Genomic DNA, 16,540 nt, shown 5'->3' on the forward strand with positions numbered 1-16,540 from the left:
AAGGATCTTCTTCTGTCATGAGCAGGACAGTGTATAATGCACTATTCTTAGAACCCTCAGGCTCACAACTGCAAACATTCAAAACGCCAAAAGAAGCTCTAGATCATTCTGCAAAGTTGGGTTGTGATGTACCAGTACTGGTAAAAAGAGCAAATTTGGACGCTTTACAGGTTATTAGGTTATTCAATTACCTAAGAAGACAGGCTATCAAAGGCGAGAAGGTTGACCCAAAACAGATCAATCAGCTTACTGGCAAGGAAGAATTCTTGAACGATGATAATGAGCTAAAACCTGTCAAAGGATTCGAAAATGATGGTTTGCTTCAAATAGATTTCGATGATTTGGACGCTGAATTGGGTGGTGCAGAAGCAGCTCAAGCAGCAAATGGCATTCAGTCAGAAAAGCAAAGACTTGCAGCCCTGGAAAGTCAGGTTCAAGTCGCACAGCTCACGATTCAAGATCTTCGTCAAAGACTTGCACAGAATATGGGTTTGGATAACTTGGATGACGTATCTTCTGATGAAGAAGAAGCAAGAAAGAATGCTCATAAAGCAGTCATGAAAGGCAAAGCAGGACCTTCAGCAATTTCGGGGGAGGACTCATACTATTTCTCCTCCTATGCCTCACACGACATTCATCAAACAATGATCGCAGACAAAGTACGCACTTTGTCTTACGCAAAATTCATCTTGGCACCAGAGAATGCACATTTGTTCCGCGGCAAAGTTGTGATGGATGTAGGATGTGGTAGCGGTATTCTATCCATGTTTGCTGCTCGTGCTGGTGCAAAAGAAGTGATTGCTATTGATGCGAGTGCGGTAGCCTCGCGGGCAAAGGAGAATATACGCATCAATAGGCTTGAAGGTATCATCAGCGTCTATCATGGCCGAGTAGAAGCATTGGATGAGATCTTGAAGGAATACAAAGGCTCAGTTGACGTCATTGTCTCTGAATGGATGGGCTACTTCTTATTGTACGAGTCTATGATGCCAGCCGTACTTTATGCCCGCGATCGATACCTGCGCAAACAGACTGGTCTCCTTGCTCCATCTCACACACGTATGCTTTTGTCAGCCGTAGCAGATTGCGATGTCATCCAAGAAAGATTCAAATTTTGGGATGACGTGTATGGCTTTTCGATGAACGCAATGAAGACTGGTTTGGCAGATGAAGCATGGACTGATTACCTCAAAGCAGAACAAGTCGTCACAACTGTTGACACTTTGCTCGAACTTCCTTTGCATACGATTGCTCCTCATCAACCTTCATTCTCAGCACCTTTTGCTCTGCGTGTACAACGTGATTGCACTATTCAAGCATTCATCTCTTGGTTCGATACTTGGTTCACGCCTGACGGTAAGCCTGTACCTCAACAAGAAAGCGACAGTGAAGATGATGAAGATGCGGAATGGGACGGACAGATCGAAGCTGGAAAGACGTTGGGCGGTCTCCCGCCTGTGACAACAGAGTGCCCGCAAGACGGAGAAGTTCGCGGGCTTGATCTAAAGAGAGACAATGTTGTTCCGAAAAATACAGACAAAGCGGACCAAAAAGGTCTAACTGTCTCATTCACTACCTCTCCTTTCGGACCTGAAACGCATTGGAAGCAAACGCTATTCGTTTTGAAAGAAGCTATTGAAGCAAAGAAGGATTCCGTCTTGGTTGGATTGTTAAGATCGACACCCAATGAAGAAAATACACGAGAACTTGATGTTGAGATTCATTATTCATTACGTGAGCCTACTCAACCCGCACAAGCACGCAGAAAGAGCGTAGAAGCAAGGACCGTACAGCTTTTCTCGGTCCGTTAAGGTGATTGTTGTAAAGTAGTGTTCTATAAATACACAAAAAAAATTGCATCGCTTTAATGACCACGTCCATGCGCTTACGGCACACTTGATACCGAACTTTACCAACTCCGACATTCATTCCTTTTCTCCACACATGAGGATTCTGGGCAGAGTGAGTGCAGCTCAAAAGCGTGCATCTTCTCCGAATTCTTGACAACGAGGCTGGGGTAACATCTTTTAATAGCTAGAACGCAATTGCGGGGCAGGACAACGTGCTAAGGCTGATCAGGCCCATCCAAAAGGAAAGGGGATAAACTATTTTCCTCTCCACAGTATATCTGTATTGGAAAAACGTTTTGCCACGTCGGCATGTTTTTTTGTTCATGCACTGCATCACTTTGTTTGGTAATTATTGTTGACAAGAGAAAGGCGGAAAAATGTTTATGCGGACTTTGTATTTTGAATTTGTATTGTTGAATACAATTTTATCACTAGTTTTGTAATGCATTCACGCGCATTTACCTCCATATGTTTTTTCTTGCGCCACTTTCCCTCTCCTCCCACTCACTCTTTGTTTGTATTGTTTTTCTTAGCCGTCTCTGTTCTTCTACCCACTTTTTCCCCTTCGTAACGGCAATGGTAAATAATCTTCCGCCTTTACCACAACAGTACATGGACTGCCGTTCTTTACCCCGGGGAAGCGTTTCCTTGAGATAAGGTTGAAAACGTATATTAAGGCTATAGCATTTCATTCAATCTGTACTCTGATTCCCATCTCGACTTCCTTCCTTCTTTTTTTTCTTCACCTCACATCCAGTCGTCATACATTATCAATCATGGCTATTGAGAAGACAACAACATCAAAAGTTGTTGCACCACCCGCACATCCAACAACACAAGAAATTTCGACTTCTCGTCGTCGTCATTATTTGTTCGGTTATCCGATCTCTCATAGTGCTTCTCCTGCTTTTCAAAATTCCATTTGGCAATTCTTGGAATCTCAACCTTCTTCTTCATCATCAAGCAAAGGAACAGTGCCAACGTACTCTTTGTGTGAAACCAAATCAATCGAAGAAGCTCATCTCTATTCGCTCGTTCGACATGATCCTAGACATGGTGGTTCAGGTGTCACGATGCCACTCAAAGTTGCCGTTGCTTCAAAACTTGGACGTGATCAAATTCTTGATGAATTAGACTCGATCGGTCAAGCAACGTTGACAGTCAACACAATCGTCGTTAGACCATCTTTGACAGGTGATACTTCGCTCTCCCAACGTAGAATGGTTGGCACAAATACCGATTGTTTGGGTATCAGACATGCAGTTTTGCGTGATATTGCACAGCAAAACGGTGCACCTGCTGGTTCATTGATCGGTTCAACGCCTACTGCCGGTCCGTACGTTTTCCCTCTGAGCCAAGAAGGTCAATCATCCAAACCATTCTCCGCATTCATCATCGGTAGCGGTGGTACTTGTCGTTCAGCTGTTTGGGCTTTACACAATTTAGGATTATCACCTCTTTACCTTTTGAACAGAGATGAACAAGAAACAAAAGATGTCGTTCAACATTTTTCCAGTATGGATATCGATTTACGTCCTCTTCACAGTGTCGAAGCATTCGCATACGAACGTGCATTACGTGATGAAGGCAAGATTGGACAAATTGCATGTGCCGTTGGAGCTATTCCTGCTTTTGAACCTGTCACACCTTCTGAAAAGATGGTTTATACTTTAGCACATGCATTCTTCCAAGAACCATATCAAGCAAAACAATTGGCAAGCCAGACTGCTTCAATTCCAACTGCCGGACCTTCTTCTTCCGTTCCTCTTCGTGTGATCTCGTTACCGAACAAACGTCCATTCTTGGACATGTGCTATAAGCCAAGATTGACACCTTTGCTCAAATACGCAAGCACTCAAACAAACACTTGGTCTGCGATCGGTGGTGTAGAAGCAATGGTCGAACAAGGTTTAGCACAAGCACGTATGTGGGCAGCAAGTAGTCAAATCTTAGACGGAACAGCATCCGATTTAAAGCAAGATCCACTTTCATGTTCAACGAAAACAGGTGACGATGGACCTTTGGGCCTAGAATGCGAAGAACAAGCACGTAAAATGGCTCAAAATATGTCGGACATCGTCACGCCACCATCAAACTTGACCATTCCTGCTTTTGCTGCTCTTAATCCAACAAACGCATTAAAGAACGGTATCATTTCTAATCCACAAGCACAAAGCGTTCATTGATTCGTTTTCGTTATGTCCATTTGTACTATATTTAAACTCATCGTCACATATAAGTGTCGAAATACTATACATTATCAGCATGCTTAAAAGTACAATTGCGTGAGAATACCACTTAGACAACCTCGATCACCCGTTGAGCGGAATCTTTCTTGAGTGCCTTCTCCATTGTCTCATTTAGTTCCTTCACTCGCACTCTTGCCAAACCGATCACGCGATTGACGACTGATTCGCTTAGCGGTCTCCCGCCTGATTTGTCCAAAACGCATACTTCTCCTTGCACATTAGCCACGACGAGTAATTTTGATGTGCATAATGTTGTTTCTATCGGTGAGGGGTCTGCCAAGATGATCACATGTGAGTCATCATCATCATCTGTTGCAGTTGTATTTCCTCCTGCAGTCGGATTTGCAGATGCTCCAACTCCACTGACAAAAGAAGATGTCATATGAGCAGGATCAAAAATAGCAAATGAAACACTCAAAGGATGATGATGCAGAGCGAGTGGAACGGGAACCCGTTCAGATGTATCGTGAATGATGATTTTTGGCTTGTTTTGTTGATCAAAGATTGGCTTCCTTCCTTTGGTTGGTTTCTGTAAAGCTTGAGATCCTGAACTAACAGATGTATCAGGTCTTCTGAAATGACGCAGAGCAATCATACATGCCAACACAGCCGCATCCAAAGCAGCACCTTGAGCGCTGAGAAGGTGAACGGTAAGTGCGATATTCCATACTTTTTGTCCTGCAACCACACAGAGAGCTTCTCGATCAACAACTTCTCCTCTTCGGATAGCACGATCTAGTCCACGTTCGAATAAAATTTCTTCTTCGTTTGCTCTTCCTCTTTCGAATTGATTGGCAGCGATTGGTTGTATTTCTGCACGTACGTCCACGAAACCTTCATAAGGTCTCTCAGGACGTGGAGCAACAAGGGTGGCATGTGTTGAAACAACTACTCTTGTGGTCTTTGCTGTTGATGTTGAAAATGTTGAATGAGGTGATCCCAATGTCACTTCCACCCAACCAAGTTCACCTCCAAACCGAACCGAGATCGGACGACTTTCCAGTAGAGATCTTCCATCTGGCCGTATGGATTCCAATAAAGCTTGTTTAACAAAAGTTGTTTCCGTTATTGATGGTTCCAATACATTTCCAGGAGCAACCATCTTGAATTGTGGGCAAGCAGATTGATGGGAGATTTGAAGGTAAATTCTAGTGACTTTCTTGACATGCATTCATTTCTTCTCATTCAATAATTCTCTTCACGTGTAGCCTAAGCTCAAAATGCTCCACGTCTGTATGCTGCTATGGCTGGCGCTAAAGCGGAATGCATGCAATTCAGCAGTAGAAAAAAGGAAGAAAAGCTTAAACAACATAAGTGATGTGTTGGAAGGCGTTGAGAGGAATAAGCAGCGCGGAGGTGCGTGCATACATGAGAAGAAAGGTATCCTCTTAACCATCAGCAAGTCCTTCAATTCTATCAAGCAAAGATGCGATTTGATGGAAGGAGGATGAAGATGTCCAACATGCTAACAGCATTGTTGGCAATCACAATTCTAAGTATCTCAGCTTGTCATGCTATGGGCGTGATCGGGATCGATTATGGAACAGAATCAATGAAGGTCTCTCTAATGAAACCTGGAGAACCTTTTGACGTTGTCCTTTCACGAGATTCAAAACGAAAGATCCCATCTGCCGTCGCATGGAAAGTACAAGAGCGTTTATATGGTAGCGATGCAGCAAACCTCGCTTCCCGTTATCCCGGTGATACATTTATCGGAGCAAAGTTCTTGCTCGGAAGAGAGTATGACGATGAACGTGGCAGAGCAAGACATGCGGGCTTATTGAACACAAAGCTGGTACCAAACGCACAGAGGAATGATACAACAATCGCAATCGAACGTGAGACAGATTACACTATCAACAAAGAAGGTGCAGATGTCTACTCGATCGAAGAAATCGTCGGAATGCAGCTCAGTCATGGAAAAGCATTGGCAGAGGAGCAAGCTGGAGAAGAAGTCATTCGTTCATTCCCAGGAACCATTGGAACATACGGAGGTCTAGATGTTGCAATCACAGTTCCTGTCTTCTACACAGCAGCAGAACGACAAAGCCTTTATGATGCAGCACAAGTTGCAGGTATGAAGCCAAAGCTTGTTTCAGATGGAGCCGCTGTCGCAATCAATTATGCAATGACTAGAACATTCCCAAAGCCTGAAAAGCATATGATCTTTGACTCCGGTGCGGGATCTACCAGTGCTACCATTGTTGAATTCAGTACAAAGACTATTCAAGCTGATTCAATTTTGTCCATTGGAGCAACACAAAAGGAGGCAATTGTGGTCGATGTTCTCGGCGCTGGCTGGGACAGAGAGGCGAATGGAATGGTCCTGGATGTCATTGTACGTGATGAGCTGGCAAGACAATTTGAAGAGAAGAATGCTGGCAAGATCAGCAAGCCATTGTCTCAACAGCCAAGAGCATTGGCACGTTTATTGAAAGAAGCCAACAGGGTGAAGCACATCCTTAGTGCAAACAGTGAAGCTTCTAGCTACGTCGAGATGCTAGCCGACGAGATTGATTTCCGTGGCTCTCTATCCCGTCAACAATTCGAATCACTCGTCGAAAAGGCCGGTCTCACACCTCGCTTTGGTCAAGCAGCAAAGGATGCATTAGATCAAACAAAGGTCTCACTCAAGGACATCACATCTGTCATTTTGGTGGGAGGTGCTACCCGTATTCCTCTTGTCCAAGCCAGTCTTCGTTCTGCCGGTATTCCAGAAGATAAGTGGGCACAAAATGTTAACGCTGATGAGGCAGGTGTGATGGGTGCCGCATACTTTGGAGCTTCGTTCAACCCTCAATTCCGTATGAAAGCAATCAAGGCAAATGATGGTACTCCTTATAGCATCGTATTACGCGAACAAGACGGAAAAGCCGAAACTATCTTCCCTGCAGGTGCTGTTGAGGAGACTCTCATCACAAGGACATACCCTGGTGCAACTGATGATCTCAGTATGCAAATCTCGTATGATCCATCAATCAACAGCGAAAAGCTTGATGGTCAGCAAAACGCCTTGTATTCGATCGAACTTGCTGACGTTCACAAGAACCTCGCAGAGCTCAAGACAGAGGGACATTTGGACAACGTGCAAACGTCTGTTAACATCACTCTTGCCAGTCAGCCTCTCGGTGTGGTAAGAGTAGCCAATGCTTATCTACATGTCAAGCAAAAGTCAGGCGGGGTTGTCGGTGCTTTGAAGGGCTTCTTCAACGTTGGAGGTTCTGCCGAGGAAGAGACTGAAGAAGAAGCCAACAATGCTACCACAGCTGATGCGGACGCAGATGCTAATGACAACTCCACAACGACCAAGAAAGAGAAGCCTGCCAAGAAGCAACCTCCTACCGAGCGTCACATCGCTTTGACTGGATCAATTAAACCTGCCGGTAGCGTTCATCCAATGTCCACTGGCGAGCTCAAGACAGCTTCTGACCGCTTATACGTGGCAGACGTTGTGATGCGCAAGAAAGCAGCTAGAGAAGAAGCAAGAAATGTGTTGGAAGCATACATCTACCGTATTCGCGACACCGTTGACGAAGAATACTTTAAGAAAGCTAGTAAGAGTGCCGAACGTGATTCGATCAAAAAACGGATCCAAGAATTGAACGATTGGCTTAATGCAGCTGAAGGTGATTCTGCTGAAACAGCAGCATTGAAGGTCAAACGTGTCTCCTTAGAAACATTGGTTAGCCCGATCGAAAAGCGAATCAATGAACAAAGAGTTCGTGGTAAGGCTGTTCGTACATTCGAGAAAGCTCTAACGCAAGGCAAAACATTCTTGACCGAGGCAAGAGCCAATTTGACAGAAGCCATGCAAGCCAACCTAGCCAGCAAATTCACTGCTTCTGAATTGGACACGTTTGAACATCAATTGGAGAAAGACTCTAAATGGTTCGAAGAGAAAAAGAAAGCACAGGATAAGCGTGCTTTGGATGAAGATGTTGTATTGCCAAGCGCAGAAGTTGAAAAGAGAGCAAAGAAGTTGACGGACACGATCAAGAAATACCAAAAGCGAAGAGTACCAAAATCTAGACCTGCAAAGAAAGAATCTCCTCCTCCAACAAAGGCTGAGGAAGAAGTACCACCTCCGCCAGAGCCAGAAGCAAAGGCAGGAGAACAAAAGGGTGAAGAAGAGAAAGATCAAGCGACTCACCCGCCACGTCATGAGGAGCTTTAGTTCATCTCCCATTAAATTTGTAAGCAGTATACGAGCAAATAGAATAATTGAAACATGATTACACGAATGCTGAGAGAATCTTGCTATCTATCGTATTATACATCTCTATGCGTCTTCTACATTATCTTCCAATCCCACCTCTATGCCAAAGCGTCTTTTGCATAAGCGTACTTCTTCTGCATCACCTGTGTTTTTTGTCAAGTCATCAGAAATTTTGACTGCATTACGACCGTTGATACTGTGTAGTTTGATGACAATATTGAGTGGCTTAGATTTCACAGAATTTTCATGATTGCGAATCCATTGATCATCATCCGGGTCTGCATCGTGAGGATCACGAGGGTCTTCATCTCTTCGAAAATCGTTTGTCAAATGTGTTCCAACTCCAAACGAAGCACCGATACCGACTTGCTTTGAGTACGATGCCAAGTCAAGACAGCGTGAAATATCCAGACCGTCAGAATAGATGATCGCTTTCGTTGTAGCATCAACACCCAAAAGATCATATTCTTCCTTTGCCTTTCTTGCGAATGCTTTGCTATCTCCGCTATCTTGACGAATGCCTCGCCATCTTTTAGCAATTTGTCTGCCTTCATCTGACGATAAGAGATCTTCCCAAAACACTCTTGTTGAGAAAGTATCTGTTAATGCGATTGTGAGATCGTGACCGGGTGAATTGGGTACGAAATTTGGAGGTGAATAAACTGCATCCCAAAGTTGCAAAGCACGCAAATTTGCATGATCGTATCCTCCTATAGCTGCGATACCCATCGTCCATTCATGTGCCATCGTTCCGATTGGTGCTAGACCGAACAAACGTGCAAAGTGTACATTTGACGTTCCTACCAATTTACCAGAGCATGTCGGTACAGAATCAAAGGCATCCTTTTCACCTTGCAATAAGCCTTCGATTACAAGCTTATGCGTTTCGTAAGATCTTCTCCTTCGCGTTCCAAATTCCGAATAGCGTATTCCTGAGGATACCATTGTGTGACCTTTGCTTCTTGCCTGTGCTCTTTGTCCACGCAAAGTCCATTTTGTGTCAATGTCGGTGAAATAGACTTCGCTTACGATGGACATTACTGGAACTTCGTATAAGATTGCGTCTGCCCAACTTCCTTGTACGTCGATATGAATTTGACCGAGAGGTTCAGATGATCCATTCACCTGATTCGTGCTTATCGTGTCCGCTTCATCTTCCACGAATTCCACTTTTACTTGCTCCTGTGGTTTGAAGCGATAGGAACGCAAATGGTTCAAGTAATCAGGTTTGAGATATGGACAAGTCTTCTTTAGCCAATCTTCTTCCTCTTGGGTAAGAGTAAGCTGAGAAAGCCTATTGATAAAATCACGAATCTTATCAACACTCTTTCGTGTGAATCGCATATTGGTAGAACGATTTGTGAATCGATAATGAACTTGAGCATCAGGGAAATGTGCCATTACGGCTTGTTGCATTGTTAGCTTGTATAAGTCGGTATCCAAAATGCTTCTAACAGGCCATTCTGGTTCGCTTGTCGAACCATTTTGTCGTATATTCGCCATCTTGTTGTGATGGAGGGAAGAGAAGTGTTGTGGTTGGTCGAAGTGCATTGCAATCGCCCGAGTCACTTTGTGCCTACAGTGACTCTGGGTTCTTCTCGCACGGCCTATTTAAACTTGGATTTGGTAGCGTGACTTTTTTTTCGTGTTTTTTTCTTCTTGAAAATGTACACCTTTAACTTTCCTTCTTGACGACAATGATCTGACATCTGTATTGTACAATGACATCGACAGTCAATCAATGATGACGACGGTGAAGACGATTCGCGTGAGACCGCTCCATCATACTTAAAGGATAAAGAGACGACAACCTTTTACCCCACCTAACACTCTGTTGTCAACCTTTGCACCATGGTTGTCATCAATTTTTGATGGTGGGAAGATAATCAGATTATGATCAGCTTTTCAGTTGAGCGCTTTCTGTGTTTGACTGAGAGGTCGATCATCGTCCTGCTCAGACACCGCCTTTTACTAGATCTGAATGGTGAAGGCGGTCACGTGTGTTAGGAGACATGCAATTCGTTGATTATGTACACTTTTGCAATGACATGAATCGCTTCCAAATATGGAATTTGAGCCGGCCAAAGCAGCCCACTTGTTAATTCGGAACGGGTAAATCTCCGAATCTATCCTGTTAAAAGGCGGAGGCATGCATGACGATCGTAATGGTTTGTTTGTTAACGTCTTTACCTGCTTCTCTCTGACGTGACATTCTAGACTATAAATTTAATCAAGCACAGCCATAAAAATAAGGGGACCAGGGTCAAAAGATCACTAAAGTTGTGTATGGACAGATGTCACTGACCTAATGATGTCATTTGCCTCAGACACCGTTCTGCTTTGCGCGCACTAGAATAGAGTGAACTAGAATGCATGCCCCTGCTTCTTTTTCTTCTTTCAGTTCCCGCTTTAGCATTACAGCGCCTCATCGTCATTAAATTCAGCAAAGGCCCCTTAGCTTCAATTCAAGAAAAGTCATCTTTACGCTAAAGTGCGGGAAAATAAGAATCATCTTTACGCATACTGATCGGAATGGACTACCTTCTAGTGCAAAATTAACGTAACCAGAAGTCTAGAATTTGCTCTGAAGATTTCGATGTGAAAGAATCTGCGAGAATTAACAAACGAGAATCTCTTTGTGATAGCAAGTTTTGTGTGATTGAAACGGTAAGAAGTGGAGGCTTGATGAGAATGAATGGTATAAAAGCTTCATCGTTGCTATCGATTTCTTAGAAGATTGCTCATATCGTACAACATCAAAACCTTCCCTAGAACATCTATCTCGTCCGTCTCTCTTATTCAACATGGTACGCAAAGCATTCTGTGTCCCAGCATTGGTGACAAGCTTCATCGCAATCGTGCTGTTGGTCCTCACAACAGTTAGTGTTCCAACGACTTACCATAAATCAACTCCATTTGATGTCGTCCGTGCGAACAACTTAGGAGGTGCAGTTGATTTAACCTCTGACAACCGTAGTGGAATGAGCCGTCTTCGATTTGGTTTGTGGGGTTATTGCTCTCAACCTGTGAACAGTGATCGTTTCAGTGAATGCACAAACCCATTGGATCACATGTACGTTGCTACCTTTGCAACACCCGGAGCAGCAAATGAAAGTTCATACAAAACAGCAAGTGTCAAACAAGGTTATACAAGAGGTTTGGTAACAGCAGCAGTTGCATTGGTAGCATCTGTTATCGCATTTATCCTATCCTTCATTCCATCATTGATTGTCGAATTGATCGCTTCTTTCGTTTATTTGATCGCAACTTTGATCACCCTTGCAGCTTTTATCGTTCAAATCGTTTTCTTCGTTTATGTTCGTCATGAAATTCATGACGTTGCTGAAAATGCAAGCGTTTATCCTGGTCCAGCATTTTATTTCACTCTTATCTCAATCCCACTCTTATTCTTCTCCGCACTTACCGTTTGCTGTGGATACCGTAAAGGACGCAAGGATACCGTTACCGATGATACAAGCAGCAAGCATGTCTTGAAGGCATAAATATCTTGATAAACTACCATTCTTTTTATACAAAATTAGTCCATCTATAATATAAATGATGAAATGATACCATTGAATACACTATGAAGATATGATGATTGAAGAGGCCAAATAAATATAGAGAAGGCTTGGCGGTCGGTGTGAAAGGCCATTAGTAACGCCCGTTGTTGATTGATTTGATCGCGCGAAAGGAACCATGACAACGGTTCCGTCTCACGAATCCGTACTCCGACATCCTTGCTCATACACGGAATGACTGGAGCCGTATGTTTAATGAATCAGGAGTATAGAACTTATACACTTTCAGTGATATGGCGTAAATGGCTAACGCCAGAGATTTTTTTTTGGGTGGGTCGGAGAAGAAATTCCTTAGGATAGGGGGGTGATATGATTCCGTGTTTCGCTATCAAAAGATTTGAAGATGCCGCCTTCCATTTTAGGGAGAGCGGGTGAAAAGTCCAAAGAACCGGCATCGAATTCCCTTGAGATAACATGACCACGTACCAACCCATCTATAAAAGGGAACCATCGTTCTACCGTATTCCATTCTATAGCCCATCCATGATCAAAAGGTTATCGGATAAGCTTCAACGAAATGGAACACAAAACACAAGAACAGCAAAAAGATATTATCTCTGCAAGTACCAATTCGCTGCGGCATGAACCACGATCCGTGCCGCAATCTGTAATCGGAAATAATGATGATGAAGTAGTACTTCAAGGTGAAAAAATCGGTACAACAATTCGATGGAAGTTCCGAGATCGATTTTCATTCCTTTCAAAACCAGGCATGCAATTGAACATTTGGAACTCAGAGAAAATAAGGATGAAATCGTTCAATTGGAATAGATTCAAATGGCAAGGTGATCGTGCAGTATCATTTATCGCATTTAGAGATAATTATTGGACTGCTTTTACGGTAAGCTTTCTAATTTCTTTTGCTGATGCTTTGGACTTTTATACGATGTGTTATAGCATGCACAAAATTGCAGATTACTATAACACTTCAAAAGCAAATATGTCGCAAGCCATCACTTATTCAATCCTTCAAAGAACTCTTGGCGGTTTATTTTCGGCTTCTTTCGGTTCTTCTTTTGGTCAAAAATATATGGTCATGTTGGACATGGTAATGCTTGGATCTTTACAGGTCGCAGCCACGTTCTGTAAAAACGTCAATCTGTTTCTTATTATTCGTGCACTGTTTGGTCTAGGCATGTCTTCGTTATTTTCACTGGCAATCCTTCATCTTATCAAAAATTCACCTCAAGCAAAAAGGACTTTCATAGGCGCAACATTCCAGTGCAGCACACCGTTAGCAGCTATCCTTGCTGCAGGATTGAATATCATCTTTCATGAACAAGATGATTCATGGCGAAAGATGTTCTGGGTTTCTGCATCCGTTTCTTATTTCTGCGTAATCGTCCGATTCATCATCCCTGAATACAAAACTCTACAAGCACAAGAAGTCGTTTCTCAACCAGAAACGGAAAGCAGACAAGATTGGAGAGCTAGAATGCGAACAGCTCGGGACAATACAATTAAGAAACCATGGTATCAGATCAAGACGATGTTACAGATGCATTGGAGAATATTCACGTATAGTGCAATATTGATGTGTCTTTCAACTTGGTATTCACATGCAATCAACGATACTTATGTCACTTTCTTGATCTTTGGCAAACATAACCGTAATCGAACGGCAAATGTAATACTCATGATCATCAAATCAACAAGTGTTCCCGGAATCGTTATGAGTGGTGCTCTAGGTCAATTGTTTGGAATTCGTCGCGTTGTCATTCCATTAGGTATCATAGCCATGGGCTTGATTCCCGCAGCTTTGTTACCGTATTCCCGATGGGGCTTGGCACTTGGAGGTGCTTTCTTGAACTTCTTCACCGAAGCTTTTCTTGCCTTGTTTCCCGCTTATATTGGCAGAAATGCACCATCACAATTTAGCATCATTTTACCCGCAATGGCTTATCAATTGGGTGCCTGCATTTCTTCACCTTCATCTCAACTCGTTAACGTGTTTGGTCAGAATTTATACTTTCACAGAAAAGGTCAACGAATACCGGCTTATCAATATGTTATCCTCACAACTGCACTTATCACCATCTTTTTCACCATTTTTTGGTTCTATCTCGGACCGAAAGATGGCGATGAGGTGGAAGAGGTGGTGCCCACATCCGAGCGAACTTTACCAGTCACGAATATAGCCCTAGAGCAACTTGAACCTCCCGAAACGGCGATTCATACTTCAACTTATCTTATCAGCCATGATCCACCCTCTCCTCGTAATCACACCCAAGTAGCATAAGAGTTACAATGTATAATCATTCGAAGCACGAAGATCCGAAACAAAAATATGCGAATCGGTAAAATGATCTATGTGACCGGTTTTAGTAAGAACGCTTAAAGGGTGGAACAGCCTTGCATTCGTTCTCGTCAAGAGTTGTGTTCACAACATCTCTGTATCCGAGCTTAACATTGTCATTTTGTCCTTGTTGCCACGAGAGTGTGTGCTTCATCCAGTTCTTGTCATCACGTTCTTCGTAATCCATTCTGGCGTGAGCACCTCTGCTCTCTTTTCTGGCTGCAGCACTGTGTACAGTTTGTGTAGCACATGTGAGCATATTTCTCAATTCCAAACCTTCAGTCAAATCTGTATTCCAGATCATTCCTCTGTCAGTCACCTTAACGTCCTTCCATGATGCATGAGTCTTGTCAATCTTTTCAACACCTTCATCGAGAGTCTCTTGTGTTCGGAAAACGGCTGCATCAGATTGCATGACCTTTTGCATCTCTAAACGCAAATCAGCAACAGACCTGCTACCGTTGGAGTTACGTAGCCAGTCCATGTCGTTGATGGCTTGTGCGCCTTGATCTCCGCTCAACGGTTTATGGGGTTTACCCGGTGACAAGTTCTCCTTGATGTGGTTTGCACATGCTCTTCCGAAAACGACGATGTCCAACAAGGAGTTGGCACCCAATCTGTTAGCTCCATGCACTGAGACACATGCGGCTTCACCAGCGGCGTACAAGCCCGGAACAACTTCGTCTTTGCCATCAGCGCTTTGACGCAAAACTTCACCGGTGTACTTTGTGGGAATACCACCCATGTTGTAATGAACCGTTGGCAAGACGGGGATGGGCTCGCGCTGGACGTCACAGCCAGCAAACACAGCTGCGGTCTCAGAGATTCCTGGGAGACGTTCTTGCAAGACTTCTGGTGGTAAGTGGCTTAGTTGCAAGTAGATGTGATCCTTTTCGGGTCCAACACCGCGCCCTTCACGGATTTCGATGGTCATACTGCGGGAAACAACATCACGGGAAGCCAAGTCTTTTGCGGTTGGTGCATATCTTTCCATAAAACGTTCACCTTCAGAGTTGAGCAAGTAACCACCTTCACCACGAGATCCTTCGGTGATCAAGCATCCGGCTCCATAAATACCCGTTGGGTGGAATTGAACGAATTCAAGATCTTGCAATGGCAATCCAGCACGAGAGACCATGGCCATACCGTCACCTGTGCATGTGTGAGCAGATGTAGCAGAGAAGTAGGCCTTTCCGTAACCACCAGTGGCAAGGACGGTCTTGTGAGAGCGGAAACGATGGATGGTACCGTCTTCCATGTTGAGCGCGATCACACCGACGCATTCACCGTCTTCCATGATCAAGTCCAAAGCGAAGTACTCGATGAAGAATTGTGTGTTGTGACGAAGGGATTGACCGTAAAGTGTGTGTAACATGGCATGTCCGGTACGATCAGCGGCGGCGCAGCAACGATAAGCTTGACCACCTTTTCCGTAGTTTAGTGATTGACCACCGAAAGCGCGTTGGTAAATCTTTCCTTCCTTTGTACGAGAGAAAGGTAAACCGTAATGTTCCAATTCGATAACAGTGTTTGGTGCTTCACGACACATGTAGTGAATAGCGTCTTGATCACCTAACCAATCGGAACCTTTGACGGTATCGTACATGTGCCAACGCCAATCATCTTCTGTCATGTTTGCCAAAGCGGCATTGATACCACCTTGAGCTGCGACTGTGTGACTACGTGTTGGGAAAAGCTTTGTGATACAAGCGGTATTCAAACCAGCTTCTGCCAAACCGAAAGCGGCACGAAGACCTGAACCACCTGCACCAACGACGATTGCATCGAATTCGTGATCGATAACGGGGTATCCCTTTGCGGCATTGAGAGGTGCTGGTGCTTCTTTTGCACGAAGAGGTTGAGAGGCAACGATTCTACTGGTTATGGCAGATGCATGGAATGTACGGGTTGCCATCATTGTCTTTGAAGACGAAGCGCGTGCAGCCGAGGCACCAACGCTATGCGTCAATGATCGTGCGAAAAGCATTTTGATCGACAATCACACACGGGGGGATGAGAAACGATCAAAAGCGAGGAGGAGAGGAAGTGATGATGTGGTTATGTTAGAAGTATGATGGCCACGCATGTAAGCATGTTGAAGCTGACTTATTCCATTGCTTAAAGTAGCCAATGAGCTTCTGCCTGTTAACGCGCCTTTTTGCCAGTGTGTGTTACAATTCAAAGCCAGGACCTTTCATCAGCCGGGCACCCACCCCACTCACAGGATGAATATATGCGAGGCTAAGGTAATCGCGTCAAAAGGCTCATTCTCCGGTGAATGCCGAATCTGCAAAATCGGAGTAGGGAAAAAATGAGTGATACACGTGAATGCTAAGAATATGCTGACA

General features: G+C 43.9%; 8 protein-coding genes across 8 annotated transcripts; 5 read left to right on the top strand and 3 right to left on the bottom strand.

Moving 5' to 3' along the window:
* Positions 1-17: 17 nt before the first annotated feature.
* Positions 18-1,811, top strand: FA14DRAFT_124755 (S-adenosyl-L-methionine-dependent methyltransferase; the record flags this gene model as incomplete). Its single annotated transcript, XM_025496660.1, has 3 exons — positions 18-357; positions 418-1,364; positions 1,437-1,811. 3 exons carry the CDS (start codon positions 18-20, stop codon positions 1,809-1,811), a joined length of 1,662 nt encoding a protein of 553 aa, XP_025353755.1.
* Positions 1,812-2,647: 836 nt separating this feature from the next.
* Positions 2,648-3,928, top strand: FA14DRAFT_105396 (uncharacterized protein; the record flags this gene model as incomplete). The annotated part of the gene is made up of 1 exon (XM_025495740.1): positions 2,648-3,928. A coding segment is annotated over one exon (1,281 nt), but the record flags the coding sequence as incomplete, so codon positions are not given.
* A 164-nt stretch (positions 3,929-4,092) lies between these two features.
* On the bottom strand, positions 4,093-5,230 carry FA14DRAFT_62438 (ribosomal protein S5 domain 2-like protein). Its single transcript, XM_025502581.1, has one exon. It carries the CDS (start codon positions 5,199-5,201, stop codon positions 4,149-4,151), a length of 1,053 nt encoding a protein of 350 aa, XP_025353757.1. The 5' UTR covers positions 5,202-5,230; the 3' UTR covers positions 4,093-4,148.
* Positions 5,231-5,491: 261 nt separating this feature from the next.
* On the top strand, positions 5,492-8,351 carry FA14DRAFT_161298 (actin-like ATPase domain-containing protein). Its single transcript, XM_025499051.1, has one exon. It carries the CDS (start codon positions 5,553-5,555, stop codon positions 8,271-8,273), a length of 2,721 nt encoding a protein of 906 aa, XP_025353758.1. The 5' UTR covers positions 5,492-5,552; the 3' UTR covers positions 8,274-8,351.
* Positions 8,352-8,378: 27 nt separating this feature from the next.
* On the bottom strand, positions 8,379-9,818 carry FA14DRAFT_123839 (nicotinate phosphoribosyltransferase; the record flags this gene model as incomplete). The annotated part of the gene is made up of 2 exons (XM_025496606.1): positions 8,379-9,440; positions 9,477-9,818. 2 exons carry the CDS (start codon positions 9,816-9,818, stop codon positions 8,379-8,381), a joined length of 1,404 nt encoding a protein of 467 aa, XP_025353759.1.
* Positions 9,819-10,663: 845 nt separating this feature from the next.
* Positions 10,664-11,899, top strand: FA14DRAFT_161299 (uncharacterized protein). The gene has a single exon (XM_025499052.1). The coding sequence runs from the start codon at positions 11,120-11,122 to the stop codon at positions 11,816-11,818; it is 699 nt and encodes a 232-aa protein (XP_025353760.1). The 5' UTR covers positions 10,664-11,119; the 3' UTR covers positions 11,819-11,899.
* An 823-nt stretch (positions 11,900-12,722) lies between these two features.
* FA14DRAFT_108736 (MFS general substrate transporter) lies at positions 12,723-13,934 on the top strand (the record flags this gene model as incomplete). Its single annotated transcript, XM_025495850.1, has 1 exon — positions 12,723-13,934. A coding segment is annotated over one exon (1,212 nt), but the record flags the coding sequence as incomplete, so codon positions are not given.
* Positions 13,935-14,217: 283 nt separating this feature from the next.
* On the bottom strand, positions 14,218-16,179 carry FA14DRAFT_164920 (succinate dehydrogenase; the record flags this gene model as incomplete). Its single annotated transcript, XM_025499918.1, has 1 exon — positions 14,218-16,179. One exon carries the CDS (start codon positions 16,177-16,179, stop codon positions 14,218-14,220), a length of 1,962 nt encoding a protein of 653 aa, XP_025353762.1.
* Positions 16,180-16,540: the final 361 nt, after the last annotated feature.

Source organism: Meira miltonrushii (genome assembly GCF_003144205.1).
Source record: "Meira miltonrushii strain MCA 3882 unplaced genomic scaffold FA14scaffold_3, whole genome shotgun sequence".
Lineage (NCBI taxonomy): Eukaryota > Fungi > Basidiomycota > Exobasidiomycetes > Exobasidiales > Brachybasidiaceae > Meira > Meira miltonrushii.